The sequence below is a fragment of the Puntigrus tetrazona genome, chromosome 6 (assembly GCF_018831695.1).
Source record: "Puntigrus tetrazona isolate hp1 chromosome 6, ASM1883169v1, whole genome shotgun sequence".
In the NCBI taxonomy this organism is placed as follows: Eukaryota; Metazoa; Chordata; class Actinopteri; order Cypriniformes; family Cyprinidae; genus Puntigrus; species Puntigrus tetrazona.
In genome coordinates this window covers 13388763-13407119 of record NC_056704.1, presented here as the reverse complement: position 1 = coordinate 13407119, position 18357 = coordinate 13388763, and the positions used below count along the sequence as shown (strand labels likewise).

Here is an 18357-nt window from a genome sequence, read left to right as displayed (position 1 = left end):
GCGTGCTCGTGCTCTGTCGTAGCGCGGGACGCTGGTATTTACGACACAGTCTGACGTGGAGCGTCACCACAGCAATGGCGGATGCTGTAGGGGAAGTGCTTGAAGGCAGCTGGTAAGAAAATGCAACTGATCAGTTTTTGCCGCAGAATGTTTCGCGGTTCCCAGGCTGATATTGTTGTTGGAACTTAAAGTCCGTTAAAGAAAGAGTATTACTATTGTAGCTTTTTCATGACAGCCGTTTGAGTGGCAGGTAGGCAACGATGATGTGCTAAACAGCTAGTCTGACTAGCCAAAGCAGCCCAGTGTATTGTTTGAAGACTCCAGCTGTTTTCCAGACCTTCCCAGCATTTTGACATTGACATTTTATTTATATCGCCCTCTGTTTAGTGCGCATTTTAAGCGATTAGACGGCGTTGTGTTTTCGTAGAAGTTTGTTGTTAGAACAGCTTTTGCTAGATGGTAGCGTAGCTTTGCACACAATAGAGTTGTGATGATTATGATACAATCTTAGTTTTCTTTACCCCTTCACTATTACCATGTTTCCCCCCAATAACACGGTAACATTTGGTTCGTGTTTACGCTTCGTTGTCTTTATTAAAAGTGTGAAGTATTATTTTCAGCTATGTGTTTTTAGAGCTATGTTGGTTTTCTAAAACTCTGAGATCACGTCGTAACATTCAGACAGGAACAGCCTTACTGACTTGTTGTTTTCGAAATAGACGAGTCGTCGTACTTTTAATAACACAATTGAAAGGTGAATTACTTAACTTTCATTTAATATAACGTTATATATTTGAATACTCTTTGTATTTTGTACTCCTTGATTCCTTCGAGGACTGTTTCGGTTAAGTCTTGTACAGGAAAGTTGTGCTATTATCAACAGGGACACCTCCTAGGTTACACATGTTGGAATGGATGAGTAGGTTTTCTTTTGACAGCCCGACAAAAACAGACAACTTGTTGACGTCATTTGATTTCTTGGTGCTTTGTTTATGAATGTTTTGGCATAGAAAGAACTATTCAGAAAAGTATTTCGCCCTTTGTTACCGTTTGTAAAAACCTGCGAAGCACTCTTTCAATCTTAATCTTGCAATACCATTAAGGCTTTCTGTAGGTTTGGCAAAAATAGTTTAAATTTTAATTTTTTGTTTAGTGGTTCTTCTACAAGGGGAAGATAGACATCACAAAGGCGCACCTCTTTTTGTGAGCATTTGTGTCCTCTTCCTCTTCTGCTGAATATGGACCTTCCTGTTTTTACAGACAATGACCACGAAGACAAACGATCCCATAGGAGAGATAAGTGAGAGGGTGACGTATGTTTCAGTCTGTAATATCAAAGTCCATTACCTCAGAAAGAGCTTTGCATGTTCTTTAGCTCCTGTATTACATAAAAAAAATATACCATGTTGGCTCTTAAGATTCTTGTCATTATTAAGCCAAAATTATTGGACACTTTACAATTAAACACATTTTTCTCACAGTTAGGAATGCTTGGTATGGCTGGATGTTCGACAGCTTTGATCTTATTTTCTTAAGTATGTAAGGAATTTTGAATGACAGTGAAACTCATCAATAATCCTTTGGCATTACAATTTGGGTTTCTTGATGCATTTAACTAATTCCATTGATGTAAGTGAATGTGATGCTGTAAGGGTGGATCACAGCATATTAGAAATTGTGAGGATGTCAGAAAAATGGGGTAGTGTGGGTCGAAAAATACCGTAAATTCTGGACTATAAGCCGCTACTTTTTTCATAGGTTTTGAACCATGCGGCTTATACAAAGGTGCGGCTATTCTGCAGATTTTTTCCACCGATAGGGGCGCTCTAACCGGAATTAGAATCAAAACTACGACAAAATAAATGCAAAGAAGAATACGCTAGTTCCTCTTTAGCAGATATAAGTCGATAGAAGGACGACAAATTACCAATCCTGTCAAACTCTTTTCAAATCCTCACCCCTTCATCATGGAACCCACACGAAGAAGTTCGTATGATGCAAGTTTTAAGTTGAAGGCCATCGATGTCGTTATACAAGAAGGACACCGCGCTGCTGCTCGGAAGCTTAGCGTCAATGAGTCTGTGGTGAGACGCTGGAGGAGGCAGCGGGAAGAGCGTTTTAATCAGCAAAGTTGCTGCCGTGTTAAACTACAGGTTAGGAAAGGATCTATTTAGGTACATACATGTACATTTACAATTCAAAATCGTTCTGTTCCTGTAGTAAATATCTAATCTAAAAACATACATATCTGTGGCTTGCAAAACTTTTTTAAATAGAGCGGATGCGGCTTGTTTATTTATTTTTTTTAAAAAATAGAGCGGATGCGGTTTATATGCAGGTGCGCTTTATAGTCCAGAATTTACGGTATACATGAAATTAATTACTGAACAAATAAATAAAACACTGACGAAAAAACAGTTTGTCTTTTAAAAATACTGTTTTTCATTTTACTAATGTTACTTTACTATTTTCTCAAACAGCCTTAAGATTGGATCAGATGGATGTGTAATATGACAATTTACTTTGCACATTTTTTTGAATATATAATATCAATTTGGTTATTTTGATGGTACCCTTTAGACAGCTGTTAACAAGTAACTCTGCAACTACATGGCAAGTAGTGTGTCTGCTAAATATGTTAACACTTTCTTTTGATAGGACATACTGAGAACAGTGAACGTTCTACCTACCCTACCCAGTTTTACTAACACTCTTTAAGTTTATATAATAAACATTGCATTTTTGTTTACTTGAAAGTATTCGCTAGTTCACTTTAGCCTCACGGGGATTTATCAAATAACACTCTGCACCTAACCACTCACAAGGTGTTGTAAGGTACTGTGCAGATCTTAAATAAACAATGTCAAGATATGATATAGTCCATTTATGAATGAAGTAGATTTTTTATATGGTGTTCATTGTGCATTATTAATAATAATGCTCTTAAAAGTTCTAATCACAAATTCATAAATATTACATTGTATTATAATTATTTTTATGATTATTCATGAGATGTTATGATCTTAACTTTACATTATGAACATAATATATATATATATATATATATATATATATATATATATATATATATATATATATATATATATATATATATATATATACACACACACACACACATATATAAATATAAAATCTTTTATAATGCCTTAAGAATACTCTTATTATAAATACAGACTTCATAGTGTTACCAAAAATTGTAACTTACATTTGTTTTTTTAGCAGCAGCTGTTGTGTGCATGAAAGAATTGGAGCATTTGCTGTTTGTTTGTTTGAGTGAGTGATGCACATTTTCTGCAGTAGTGTCTGTGTGTTTGAGTGTGGGGCTTTGTCTGAGATTTTTTTTTTTTTTTTTCATGGCGGTATAGCAGATGGTAGAGGCCTCAGAGGATTCCTTTCCTCAGCTAAAATGCAATTTAGTGCAAGTCGAGTTTTTCCCTCTCTCCTCAAAATCCTAATGGCAAATTCTTAGCTTGTTTTGAGTTGGTAGTATCTTAGAGAGAAACAATGGAGGAGAGCAGAGTGCTGAAGAGCAGTGCAGAGACCCTGATCTAGCTGTGTCCTTTTTGACTGAATATTCCACTTATATTTTCAATAATGCTTGGTCATTGCACAGCCATATCACCTGGTGAGAACAAACACACCTTATTTGATATGGCAATATTAATTTCTGTATAACTGTTCAACACTGGATGCTTTATGCTATCTGCTTAAACTCTTTTTTATTGTTTATGCACAAATTGCAATGACAGGTTGTTTTTATTCTATTCTCTTTATTTTCACCATCTCTGATAACCAGTTGCAGTGCGAACAGTGATCATTCTGTTTCAGTTCTTAATCTGTTGTCGATTTATACTTCTTTTTCTTATATCATCTTATTTTTCAATATCAAAGTTCTTTTTTTCTTTTTTTTACTAAATTTCTCCAACATCGATTTGATCGACACTCTTAATTCTGGTTCTTGCTATTTAGAATATGACGCTCGCTTTATATTAACAGTATTTATAATTTCAATGTACCTTAACGCAAAAATAGTAGTAGTTCAAAAGTAAAGCCTTCTATAATGTGACTTTATTAAAAAACAAATGCTGCCTTTGTGAACTCTATTGTTTGACAGAAATGTCAAGCAGCACAGCTGTTTCCAGTATTGATGATAATAGAGTGATGTTGCTCGATCCTCAAATCAGCATATTAGAGTGATATTGTGACAATGAAGAATTTAAAAATACAGCTGCTGAAAATTCATCTTTTTCCATGACAGGAATAAATAGCATTTTGCTTAAATAAATATAAATGAAATTAAATACACGACACAGCCTAGGTAAAAAATATACTTCTTTTCCAATATGCAATAATGTACATATTTACTGTTGAGAAAAGAAATACCCTTGGTAGTGTTTCGAAGGTCGGTGTAGGTAAAGACACATTTGCACTTGAACTTGCACAAGGCTAGAATCTGTTTTAGACTTCTTTTAAATGTAGTTAGAGTTATATGATAGCATTTATTTTGTGTTTTCTGAAGGACTCATGACCTGGCTGACGCTCTTGACTCAGCAGACTGTGATCTGGACAGTAACCAGGATGGTGTTATCCAGGTCCGAAACCTACCCCCACAACAGCGGGCCAAGTTATGGATGGTATGTATACTATGCGTGTTTGAAGTTAAAATGGCTTGACTAATCAGCTTAGGGGAATCACCATATGGAAATATTGACTTTCTGGATTATGGAAAAGCTTTGAAAAGATTGTGTGTTGATGAGAGAGAAAGAAAAAGCATCCATGCTTATGACAGAATGCATAAGAGATCCATGCAAAGCTTTGTTTTAAAGGGTTTCCTGTAGTCAACGTGTCCCATAGGGCTTTAGAGAGCCTCTGTATCGATTAGATGGCCATTAAGGAAACTGTAGTAGACTTAGAGTAAGACCCTTTAAACGTACACCCCATGGAAATGGCATTAGCTTTTATGTACTTCAGGAGGAGCTGCAGTTGCTTTCATTGCGTACCCTTTCCCCCCCTTAATTTTCTCTTAAGTTTAACTTCTGGCTCTGATGTTGAACGTGTCTGTGTTAACAGATTGCTTTGAACGTGTCTGGTAAAGGAGATAGTCTGTCCTCATGGGATGGGGCTTTGGACCTACCAGAACAGACGCTCATTCACAGCCGCAGTCAGCAGATCATTGGTGAATAACCTTTGCACACCTCACCTCATTTTCATTGTGCCATTTATGTGTAGTAATGCACTACACATTTATAGCATACCAGTTCTACGAATGTGGAGTCATACACTCTACATTAAAAGCTTACTGGTTATTCAAAACATCATATTTTGCATTCCACACACATCTGCCTGTTGGCAGGGCTGTCTATTTTGTTTTTTAAAAAAAAAAAAAAAAGTTAACTGAAACATGTTTTGAAAATAATTTAGCAAATTATTTTTGGACCGTGAGATGTAGTTTGCCATGCATTTAGGAGTTTTTATTTAAACATTACTTAAAAAAATTCCAAATCTTTTAAAGTATGCATGAAATTAACCTTTATGTAAGGCATTGTTCATTCATGTATATTTCTGTTTTTTTTTTTGGCCTCATAATGTAGCATAAGATATCATATAAATGTAAGTCAGTCTTCCAGGGAAAACTACAAATCTCTGGTAGCATGATGGATTTCTCTGGTCATGTAATCTATTTAAACCACCCCTTCACAATCGACTACAAATTCTCATTCATTTTTGCGTGCAATGCCAACATCTCAAAATCCAATCAGTTTTCCCCCCTGCTTTTTTTGATCTGTCACACTCAAATATGTCACAGAATGAAAGATCTGTCGCTATTAAAGTTTTTTTTGACTTATTTTTTTTTATTTTTATATACAAGTTTCTGTATATTAGTCATTTAATTAGTTTTTCACCTTGTTCTTTCTGTAAAAAAATGGCGTGAACAAGGCTGCTACTTGTACAAAAGCCATGGCATACAGTGTTGTCATCAGCCCTATTAAAGCTCAAATGCAAACTGTCAGTTTTCATTTTAAACTACATTTGTACACTTATGTTTTTGATGATTGTAAACTCAGATGAAATGAAGTATCAAGCCAGTATCGAAGACAAAAGTGGTTACTATCACATGATCAGTTGTCTTGCAAGTTTATAAACCGACAGCATTATCTTGGAAGGATGCTTTTTTCGACTCATGATAAATCACAAGCTCTGTGAGCAAATCCGATATCTCAAAGGATATACTGGGGAAAAATATGAACATGAAACAGTGGGATTTATTATATTATGATGCATTTGTTTTGTTTTTTTGCATGTAGAGGAGCTAGGGTTACCAGCAGAGGAAGGACGGGACCTGGTATCGGATGTGGAGTCAGTGATCACCTTTTACTGCAAGTCCAGAAATGTCACCTTTACTCCAGATCTTAGTTGGCCACACATCCTCAAACCACTCCTGGGCTTACAGCTGTCCCGCAAAGACCTCTACAATTGCTTCTATGCCATCATGAATAAATATATCCCACGGTAGGGGTACTTTAAAAAATGATAAAACCCAATTATGGAATAGTTTTTTTTTTTTGTTTTTTTTGGTTTTAAGTTTTTTTTTTTTTTTTAAGGTTTTAAGTTAATTTGGAAAATAAACAATAAATAAAAGTGATTTTGAAGAAAAATTATTATAATTTTGGTGCCAAATGCCACTCTTCAGAAGTATTCTGTGGCCAAAAGCTCAGTTGAAAATGTTAGATTGGGCAGAGGGGGACCATCCAGGTTTTATATAGCAGTTTTTTTATATAGGGTCATATTATTTGCCTTTTGCAGAGACTGTGTTGCAAAAGGAAGACCATTTCACCTCTTCAGACTCCTGCTGCAGTACCATGAACCTGAATTCTGCTCATTCCTGGACACAAAAAAGATCACTCCTGATTCTTACGCCATCCACTGGGTCAGTCGATCTCTGGCCTGTTTAAATATTTTATGAGTATTTGGCTTAGTGAAGGGGTGTCCGATCCTGCTCCAACCTGCCACAACACTCCTTCTTAGAAGTTTCTACTACAATATATTAAGACCTTGAATAGCTGGTTCAGGTGTGTTTAATTAAGGCTGAAGCTTTTATTTTGCAGGATTGGCAGGTATTACTTATATTAGCATCAACTACCATCTGTTTGTACATACAGACAAGTCTACATACAAAGCAGGATTGGAAACCCCGTTGATTAATATATAAATTGGTCCACACTATGGATCAATTTCTAAAAAGTGTTATGGTAATTGTCCTAATCAATCGTTTGAAGTTATATGCTAAATTTGTATTATTTTTTTTTGTCTTCTGCAGCTGGGCAGTCTATTTTCTAGTAGCTGTCTCCCTGAGGTGTCACAAGCTTTATGGGATGTTTATTTCCAACAGGCTGACCCTTTTCTCATCTTTTTCCTCATGCTCATCATCCTTGTCAATGCCAAGTATGTGACAATTCAGTCTGATCAGTGAGCTCAACTGATTAAATTATTTTCCTGTTCATGGGATCAATTTAGTTAAAAAAAATCCTTTCTTTTTTTTAATGTCCAGAGATGGCATCCATGAAGCAGAAAGCAAAGAGGAAATTATCAGTAAAATTCTTTCATGCATTATTTTATTATTATTATTTCAGTACATTACAAAAATCTGTAGCATTGTCCTGTTTGATCAAAGTGTACAGCTCTAACACCCCACTTTTTCCCAGGTAAGCTGAAGCATTCGCCAGAATTTCTAGATGTAGAGGACCTTGAAGACTTGTTTTCTTTAGCACAGTATTACAACAGCAAGTCGCCTTTGTCTCTTAGAAAGGTAAGCATTAAATCTGCTCTTTGGGTTGTGTATTACCAAATTCCTTTCCATAAGATGCACATCACAATAGATGCAGCAAGAAACATGGTGTATCAGAATGACAGGTTTAGCAGGTATCACATGCTCAGTTATCTGGTTTATGTGTGTGCAGGAGAACCATAATCTGTTTGGCAGCAGTCTGGTGGCTCTGAAGGAAGAAGACATGGACCTGAGTCAGGCTCTCTGTTTGCCTGTATCAGTCCCTGAGATCCTGCAAGCCAACCAGCTACAACCTGTGAGTTCCCACTCTCTACTAGGGCTGCACGATTGTCAAATTGATTGTCATGATTGTCGATTATTCCCTTAAAACTATAATTAACTGTGATTATTAATTACGATGATCACGTTTACCCTAAATTGTTTATACCATTGTTTGAAGCAACTGCATGCCATATTTTTAATATGAAAATAAACTTGGAAAAACCTTTTCTTTTCTGTAATATTAGCAAAATGATGTTACCTTAAAAAATCTAATAAAAATAACAGAAACACGCTTAAGATAAACTGTAGAAAGAAAAAAAACGTATATTAAGCATGCAGAATAATATGAGTGATTTAAGATTAATTGCCACTTTGAACGATTACATAATTGTGGTAATTGTAATTGCGATTACAAGGTAGCACTTTATTTTACAGTACGTGTACTTCCCTGGCACATACATGGTAAATATCTTGTACCTACATGCACATGAGTGGTAACACAAGGTATTTACTTGCATGTATGTACATTGTAACAAATAAACATGACTGTACTTATGTCATACATTTGTACAGTTTGTACATACAGACAAGTGTGGGTAAGAACGGTCACTTACAGGTTTTGCCCGTGCATGGTAACTAATTAGACACTTCACTGTACTTACAAATGTATATTCATGGTAAATACTTAAGAAGAAGTGGGTACAATCCTTACAGTATCCATATGGTAACTAATAAGACCCATTGCTGTACATACTATGTTGTACTTACAAACAAATGTGTAAGGGTTAGGCTTAGGGTTAAGTTGCTTAAAAAGTTTGAAGAACTGTTAATTGCCGTGTAATGTCTATGTTAAATGGGGCACTTTATTTTACAGTCCTATATCCATATACTTACTATGTTCCATCTTCCACACACACACACACACACACACACACACACACAGCTTGGTTCATGTTTATACCACATGTTTGAGTACCACATAACGTATTCTGTACATTAACTAACTAAGAGGTACATCACCAGTACTTGCATAGTATGTGAAATAGGACTGTTAAATAAAGTGAACCATTTTACATAAACATTCCACAACAGTGCTTACATAGTTTGAAGAACTGGTAATTACAGTGTAGAGCAGTTTATCATCAAAAGTTCTACAAAAGCTATTGAAATCAGTTAGGACTTAATAAACCGTATATACCGTGTACAGTATGTCTCTTGGTTGTTACCAAATAATGCAAAATATTTCTGTAAAATATTACCTTGTACATATCATTAGCAATGTGTCTTATTAGTTGCCATATACAGATACTATCAACGTGCCTGTTTGTACCTTGTCTGTAAGTACTACACGTTGCATATACATTAGTAAGTACAGTAAATTATCTTAAGTGACCGTTCTTACCTACATTTGTCTGTATGTACAAACTAATTACCATGGCAGGAACAGTTGTGTTTCTTATTTGTTAGCATGTACATACACTTCAGGTAAATACCATGTGTTACCGCTCATTTGCCAGGAGGTACAAGATATTTACCGTGTATGGACATGCACTGTGAAAAAGTGATTTTTAAGCACAATTACAGTATTCTAAATGAAACAGTGCTATGAGTTTCACTATGTGATGCCCTATTTTTAGTAATGATATTTAAACTTATTGTCTTGTGATTTGCCTGCTATTTAGGAGGGCGTTAGGTTTTTTGTTGTCGACTGCCGTCCTGCTGAGCAGTACAATGCTGGTCACCTCTCCACTGCCTTTCACCTGGACTCTGATCTGGTAAGACTTTTTGCGAGCAGAGAAAGCGGCACTTGTCCAGAATAGAAACTAATTGAGATTGATTTCCTTTGAAACCGCTTTGTTTTCTTCAAATACAAATTTCAACACGTAGCCGCCTCACAGTACACAGCTCTATGCACATCAGTGTCCTTAGAAAACCTGCAAAACCGTAATGATACGCTATCGATTCACAGATGCTTCATAATCCCTCTGAGTTTGCCCTGTCAGTGAAGTCTCTTCTGGAGGCACAGAAGCAGTCTCTGGAATCAGGCTCTGTGGCAAGCGGAGAGCATCTGTGCTTCATGGGCAGTGGACGTGAAGAAGAGGACATGTACATGAACATGGTGCTGGCACACTTTCTACAGGTCAGATCTCCATCTGCTGACGCATATTGAGTTTTTATTAAAGCATTTGACAAATGTTAAGAGCATAAGTGGTTAATGTTTCCTTTTTTTGGGGTCTAGAAAAATAAAGAGTTTGTAAGCATAGCGAAAGGTGGATTCATGGGTAAGTTCTGTTTTCGGTTGCGAAATTAATAACACATTTATATTTGAATACACTGTCAGACAGAACAATGCACAGATAATCATAAGGACATAATTGTAATGAATTCACATGCAAAAATAATGTAACAGCAACAGTGAAATTGTGCTAATGAAACAGATTTTTTTTTATTTTTATGCTCAGCGTTGCAGCAGCACTTGGCAGATATTAATGTTGAAGGGCCAGATAATGTTTATGTTCACTGGATTGTGAGCACCTCAGGATCCCACAGCAGCCTCAGCTCAGCTGATGTGAGTTTAGTGTGTGTGTGTGTGTGTGTGTGTGTGCTTCTTTACATTATGGATTAAAAAGCGCTACTCAATACTTAGCATGTAGAGTTCAAATTATGCTTTTGTGGTCTGTGTTTTCATCACTTTTCTCAGTCCATTTTTAATAGAATGTCCTTCTACAATTTAGCTCTTAAGACTTTTTTATCTGACTTAAAATGTGTAATGTTATTTCAAGTTATTTTGCATGTATTGCAAAAAAATTAACATCTTTCTCATTTTCTATCTTTCTATTTTTGCTTTTCAAACATCCTTAGAACAAGATTAATTAAATTAAGGGGCAAATGTAGAATTAAAACAAAATACAAAACCATTTCGGTTTGATTTAAAACAGTAGTGGTTTTCTCTGGGGTAAAGCTTTTTTTTTTTTTTTTAATATGAAGTAAAAAAAAAGGAATTTGGTTGAATTTATTTATTAATGTTTTTATTTACATTTAGAGAACATGTTTTTAGTTTTCTCTTCAGTTGATTCCTTACATTTTCTTTACCTAAAGAGTTTTTTTAAATTTGCTTTCATTAACAGTTTTGAATTTATTTTTGGCACCTCTCTAAAAATAAGTTGACACAACCTTTAATGTGAGAGGGGTGCCATTTTTATCTTGAACGTGTCCTTTTTTTCATTTGTAGTTATTTACCTATAGTGTTTAATGAAGTCTTTCACATTATAAGACAGGAAATGTCTTATTTCCACGTTTGAAAAATAAGGTGGTTGTGGTGTAGTGCCATCTTGTGGACAAGCCATTAAATGCTTTAATTTCCATTGGGATAAACAAATACCTTTCTGGATGATATTTTTGGGATGAATTAACTTCCGAGGTTAATCAAGACCATCTTTTATATTGATACAGGGGGAACTGAACGCAGATGGAAAAGGAGTTAAATCACTTGTCAACAAAATGACCTTTGCCCTGAAGTCAAAGTCAGTTAATGTAAAAGAGAAGGTGATCAGCTTCATTGAAAACACTTCCACGCCGGTGGACAGGTGAGCATGTTTAGTTTTCTTTGCACAAGGCAGGCATTCTTTCACCTTTTTTTTTCTACACACACACACATACACGTATGTATGTGTGTGTGTATATATATGTATATGTATATATGTATATGTATATGTATTATATACATATACACACATACATGCATACGTGTGTAGAACAGCAAAAAACTTAGCATACCAAAACAATGAGATGGCATAGAGGAATTTATTCAAACTTTTTTTTTTTTTTTTTTTTTTTTTTTCCTTTTAATGTCTTTCTGTTTTAACCATCCTCCCGACCTATGCCTTGTTATTTCACACTAGAATGTCTTTCAATCTACCCTGGCCAGACAAGGGAATACTGGATCGGTAAGATTTTGTTAATGTTTTGTCTGTGCCCCCACCGGCGTGCATCCAGTTTCTGCAACATGCCAACGAGGTGGCGCTGTCAGCTTTAGCTCATTGTAGCGGTTTTTAAAACCCTGATTAAGCGGCACACTCATGTATGCTCTAACACCATGTGCATCTGCATCTAATAGTACAAATCTACAGTACAACCTTTTCATCCTTTTGAATTTCCTGTTTCCTGTTAAAATTCTTCTGAGAATATCGTCAGAGTAGACGGGCATTCTAGAATTTTCTACTTTGTCATCCACTAGCAGACATTCATATGCATGTGTAGTAGAATTCACAAACAGCACTTGGAATGGTGGGAGCTGAACCACAGGTCTTGTCACTTTCTGGCATTGTTGGCTGTTTTGACCTCTAAACATTTGCCACCTCGTGCCTTTCTTCACCAGCAGTTTCTGTCTCGGCAGTCCCAAGTCTGATCTCTGCTGTCTCAGTCTCTTCTATGTGAACTTGTGTGGGCAGAGACCACAGTCCTTCAGTGTTTTTATACAGATTTGATGTCAGCTGTGGAAGACCGGAGCAGTAGTGATTTAAATGTTGAAGTAAAATAGACTTTTCACTTTTGTGATCTGCCTGGCCTTCCACACTTTGATTCTCATCTCTGGTAAAATGCAAACATGTTAACTTGCCTTTCTTCCAACTAACAGTGCTCCCCTTTCTAATCCTAGAGGATACTCCATCGCAATGCCATGCTCTTAGAATGCCTGTATTAAGACAAGGAAACCATGTTGCTGTGAAGGACAAACATTTGTTCTTCTAGCGGGTCTAATGATGCCTTTTTCTTACATTTGTTCAGGCACATAAGCAGCAGTGATCGGGTGGGGAAGCCATACAGGGGTGTGAAGCCTGTCTTCAGCATTGGCGATGAGGAAGAGTATGACACAGGTAAACACACAGGGGACTTTTAACCTGCCTGGAGAACTCAACTTGCAATTTTCAGAGATAGTTTGAACCACACTTGCATCAGTGTTATCATCGTTATCGTTATTACATTAAAGAACTGTACCTTGGCTAAACTTAAAAATGAAATGAAATGTTGCTAACAGAAATAAGTTTGAAGTACTTTTAGTTAACGCTAAGGTAAAATATAAAAGACAAAAGCAGATTAAAAAACTAAGTAATGGTGCATAAATTATAAAATAACACTGATGTGAGGCAGTTGATCAAGGTTTGTCCTTGACCTATATACTCAACACTTCTGTCATTATATTTAGATTTACTTTTTTAGAATTTTGTTACTGTGGTGGTAAATTAAGTTAAGCATAACTAGATATATAACTAGACATTTAGAAATTCAACATTCTAATATGTGTCCCTGTATATTTATTTAATGCTTTTTTTTTTTATTTCACTCCCTCTTTCCAGATGAGATTGACAGCTCATCAATATCAGATGATGACAGGAAAGAGATTGTCAATATTCAGACTTGGATCAACAAACCAGATGTGAAGCACCATATTCCATGCAATGAAGTTAAAGAAACTGGTCACATGTTCCCAAGGTGAGGCTACCTCTCTGAACACGCAGGCAATTAACCCTCCATGAATTCCACTGAAGTCAAAATCTTCAAATATGAGTTTAAATAAAATGTATGTTTGTTTCTTTTGTTTTATTTTTGCCATATAATCAGTAAAATAATACTGTTGCATGTGGAAAACCTGTTTTTGTTGTTATAATTCAGCACAGCAGATACTGGATGGTGGGTTTAGTATCCACCTTTTTCTTCACTCATAGCTGATAAACTTCTGAAGTACTTATAAGGTTATAAAGAGCAGGAAGAAGAACTTTAAGTAAACTGTAAAACCCATCGTATTATTTTAATGTTATCTTAATTATATTCAGTACAAACTGGTTTGTCCAGCTAAAAATAGACTGGAAGCTATACCCATGGAATTTACAGATGGTTGCGCCAGGGAAGAAGAAGAAGATGGATAGTTATGGGTAATTCTATTGTTTTATCTTCCACAGCCATCTGCTGATCACTGCAACACACATGTATTGTTTAAGAGAGATCGCTGCCCGGAAAGGTTTTGCTTACATCCAATCCAGGCAGGCCCTAAACTCTGTGGTGAAGATCACCTCCAAGAAGAAGCATCCAGAACTTATTACTTTTAAGTTCGGCAACAACAATACTGCAGGAGTGGAGATTGTAGCTGTGGAGAGGTATTTTCATCATGGGATTTTTAATGTTATTTTAACTTTGACATTTTATTTCCTAGTGTTTGTATAAAATAACCAGCGTTACTTTAGTATTAAAGGTGACATGTCATGAATAATGTCTTATTTTATAATATCACCTTTAATACATTTCAGTTTTCGTTTTAATTTGTTTTTACAAGGTTCTCATTAGGGCATCAGTGAAAGCATTAACAGTAATTAACTTTAATACAGTTAACAAATAACTGTGGTTGCTACAGACTTTGCCTGCAAATTAAATGTTTCTTCAAACATCACATTTCATATGGTGGTCTGGCAGTTCGATCTAGTCAAGAAATAATTACTCTGAGACAAGCGGCATGAACTTTTCCATTGTCTTTCAGCCATAGTACAGTCGGTAGTTCCGCCCCTCATTTATTGTGATTGGTTAGCTGACTGAAAAGTGACAGTGATGAGTGCATTTTATCCAAAGCTGAACCTTCTTTAACTCTCGGTACCAAGAAAAAAATGCCTGAACGTGAAAAACACACTTAGCGCTCGGCACAAAAAACCCCCACGGTGCTCCAATTTAAAACAGTTGAGAAAAATTTCCCAGCCTCAGGGGAAAAACACTTTGGTGGACATGCAAGTAATTTATTTATTTTTGTCTGTTGTAACTAATGTAAAATGTTTTCCATTTTATGTGCAAATAGTATTGGTCTTGTCATTTTTGTTGGTTACAGTGAACAAAAGTAGTGTTTCTTTTTAAGTTAACAGTAGAGATCTGTACTTTCGACTAAAATGCAAAAACTGTTCAGTGTTAAAATATTGTTTTACACATCCTTAGTGTTTGGTGTGTTTACTTTAGTTAACCTCAGCCATTGTTCTGATGTTTCTTGTCTTCTTTTCTATGAAGGTATTTAATTCCAAACGCTGGTGATGCCACTAAAGTCATCAAACAGCAAATCATGAAAGTTTTGGATGCTATGGAGAGCTCTTAATGACAGATAAGTCAGAGATGTCACGCTCTGGTCATCCAGGAGACAACCACAGCTCCAACCAAAACCGCCTGAAGGGGAAGAAGGGAGTAGAGCATTCCCACACAGTTTCTTGTCATTATTGCCCCTCCCCCACCTCCTCCTCCTCCTCCCTGGGACACTGACGTGGAGGTTCTGTCATGACTCTTTGGGCACGCTGCCATCCTGATTGACAGACGTTCTAAAACTTTGGGCTCGGAGCGGTCAACATGAGAAATGGTTATTTTGTTCATTTTGCTTTATGATTATAATTTGTGTTTGGAGAAGCTGACCTAATTAAGCAAATTAGATTTATTATCGCTCCTTTATCTGTCTCGAGCCTTAATGAGCTATAGCTTTTTATATGAGTCTCAAACAGCTCCTCTGGATGAGAGTATGGTTTCGGATCCTCAGTCAAGGAACTTCATTGCTCTATTTGCTTCAGTGTTTGAAGTCACTAATTCTTTATCCATCGAAGATGTAAACGTCATATATTGCTGCATACTTGTGTAACTGAGATGAGTTCGACGTATTTATCAGAGCAGTGTTTTTACAGCAACCAGATTCACCAGGAGCCTCATCACAGGCGTTGAGGTGAATAAATATACTTCATTTTCATATCTGGAAAGTACGTTACCCTTACAGGATGCCACTTGCACAAGCGGTTGTGACACATGAGTACTTCCATGCATCTGTGCTGCTCTCTGTGCAGGTTGACTTAAACTCCCTGAAATTATTAGAAACGTTTGCCGCTTTCTGGTTCCACGAAATTTAGTGATAGTAGCTTTAAAGGGAACTGGTTTGCGAGATAGTTAATGGCCAAGTTCACCAGATCCTGTATTGAGAACCTGACGTTTAAGATGCTTATTGGGAATAGCTCGTGTGTAATACAATATATATTGAGGCTGAAGCACTAAAGAAAAAATGGCTTGTGAATCCAGTAGCTGTCAAAACAAGTCAAGTGAATGTAAGAAAATCTAAAGCTAACGTAAAGAGTGAGGATAATGTAAAAAACTAGTTTGGTCAGTTAGTCACTATGCAAGTCCTAAAAATTAAAACATCTTAAGTGACAATAAGAGTTCCTTATGTCCCCAACCTAAAGAATATTCAGAGGATTGTTCCCAATGTTCAACTTTTTAACCTTTTGTTTCTGTTAAGCCACAGAATGCTATCGCTATATTTAAATAAATCAAAATGAGGTTCCACCATGTCTGACTAATCTGTTTAAATAAAATAATTGTTTTCGTACAACAATGCAATCAATGTTACATGATATCTGTTTTATTGTTTATATCAAAATAAGTACATTGCAAAATATTTACAATAAGTTTGATAAAGAATTGTCTACTCCGTTGGCATGAAAGCGTAATAAAAATCTGTACAATTTGCCACAACAGGCTAACAAGTATCAAGTGAAGTGGAAATTTGTTTTAAAAAAATACTGAAGCCACATTACATTAGCAATGTAAGTCACGCTTACTTTTACAGGTCAACAGCATTTCTATGCATTACCACAACTGTCAGCAATTCAATACTTACACGCTGCAATGCAATAGTATTAAAGTACTTGCAGCTCGCAAAGAAGGGTTTACAGCAGTACATAAAAGCTACATGACAACATCAGTCTTACACCCTGGATGAATAACACTTTCTGTGAAGAATAAAGAAAAGAACCATGTGCGATTTGAAGTACATACAATCAAAGCTGACAAATGTCAACATGTAAAACAAAAGACAAAGACATTGTTCAACCGCAAGGAATGATCATCACAACAAAGAATAGAATTAACACTAAAGCTCCGGCTGGGAGGAAGTTTTTTTTATACCAAAACAAAAAAAAAACAGAAATATACCTTTGGCCACGTAAAAAAAAAAAAAGGAAACCCTAAAAGTTCAGTGTGTATTTTGCAAGTAGTAACAATATGTTAGCATTTCTTAAGTGCTTTGTCTCAAGAAATCGTAAAAATGTCAATTTAGCAAAGCACCATTTCCCCTCAGCTACAGCTGTTTGTGTTTAATAAAGGGGTCTGAAATGACAACCAGAGCTAAATCCACCAGAAGAAAAATGAAACCATAAAGGACTTTAAGTGCATTTTATCTGCCCATTTAAGTTTAAGTGAACTAGACTATGAGGCTCACAGTTTTTTTTTAATCATCACTTGCAGAGGAAAACTGTGAAACGATCTGGACCAACACCAAGTGTGTTAATATAAAACAGCGCGTGAGTGTGTGTGTGTGTATACAGTAAATGTGCACTGTTGACATTCTATGCACATGTATTATAGTGAACTGTGATGCACTACGTTCATTCTCCCTCCTCCTTGATACGCTGTTGCTTGTTGCGGCGAGAATCTGGTGCCAGGTCAAAAGAGAAATCGGTCCAGTCGTCTCGCGGAGGAAATGAAATGGTCTGACGAAGAGTGAAACGCACGGCATCGATCACACGCTCGCCTCTGGCTTCGGTGGAGCCCACGCTGACGGTGGACGTCCCGCTAGAGGTGCGCAAGATGTGGGGAGGTGGAGAAAACTCCATGGTCTGCCGGTACTCCATGATTCCTTTCCAGATGATGTGCTGGAATTCTGTGGGAATCTTCAGCCTGGACAAGTCCTGTGGATAGATATACCACAGAGCTCATGAATACAGTAGCCACTGCTCTGATCTCTCCATCAACCCAGACACACCTGATCGTGTATTTTGATATGATTCCTCTGTGAACAGTAAATGGGTGCCGTCAGAACCAAATTACAAAATTGATGAACTGTTCCGCTTTTCAACTTGCTGCCCTAAATGATTGAAATGTGTTATAAAAGTTATTGAAAATAGAGCTAAATATGTGCTCTGACCTCAAACTGTGCGTTTTAACCGATATTTTATGATTTTTTTATGTATCGTAATATATTTTTGTATGTTTCTCAGGAGATATTAATTCTCTTGCCAGGCCGTAATTGAAAATAAGAACTTGGTCTTAATTAACTTGCCTGGTTAAAAAAAGGGATACGTAAAAAAGAAAAAAAGCTGCTTGTTTGTAAGAAACAGGTCTGAATTTTAAGATCAAGAGGTCATATTTCTCTCTCTGGAGAAAACAATATGGATAGAGGTTTTAAGTTGTATTGCTTTTTGATGGCACCCATTTACTGCAATGAGGAG

The 18357-nt window shown here is 36.3% G+C and overlaps 2 protein-coding genes across 18 annotated transcripts in view; one reads left to right on the top strand and one right to left on the bottom strand.

The window, feature by feature from the left end:
- The first annotated feature begins 37 nt into the window (after positions 1–37).
- On the top strand, positions 38–16417 carry tbc1d23 (TBC1 domain family, member 23). Of its 7 annotated transcripts, none has more exons than XM_043241140.1 (19): positions 38–112; positions 4541–4655; positions 5092–5197; positions 6327–6531; positions 6826–6949; positions 7340–7464; positions 7571–7611; positions 7725–7828; positions 7980–8102; positions 9751–9843; positions 10038–10208; positions 10308–10350; positions 10531–10637; positions 11522–11655; positions 11971–12015; positions 12854–12942; positions 13423–13558; positions 14026–14220; positions 15110–16417. In XM_043241140.1, the coding sequence occupies exons 1-19, from the start codon at positions 75–77 to the stop codon at positions 15192–15194; spliced, it is 2079 nt and encodes a 692-aa protein (XP_043097075.1). In that variant the 5' UTR covers positions 38–74; the 3' UTR covers positions 15195–16417. The 7 variants fall into 7 exon arrangements, with proteins under 7 accessions (XP_043097075.1, XP_043097077.1, XP_043097073.1 ...); XM_043241138.1 differs by lacking the exon at positions 38–112 and adding an exon at positions 1224–1300; XM_043241139.1 differs by lacking the exon at positions 38–112 and adding an exon at positions 1249–1313.
- Positions 16418–16468: 51 nt separating this feature from the next.
- tp63 (tumor protein p63) overlaps positions 16469–18357 on the bottom strand; it is a 40131-nt gene continuing 38242 nt past the window's right edge. For 8 of the 11 annotated variants that reach the window (XM_043241145.1, XM_043241147.1, XM_043241146.1 and 5 more), the window contains one exon: positions 16469–17817. In XM_043241145.1, the coding sequence (XP_043097080.1) occupies positions 17515–17817 (303 nt within the window). In that variant the 3' untranslated portion in view covers positions 16469–17514. The remainder of the gene's footprint in view (positions 17818–18357) is intronic. The other 3 variants (XM_043241150.1, XM_043241155.1, XM_043241153.1) reach the window with 3 other exon arrangements.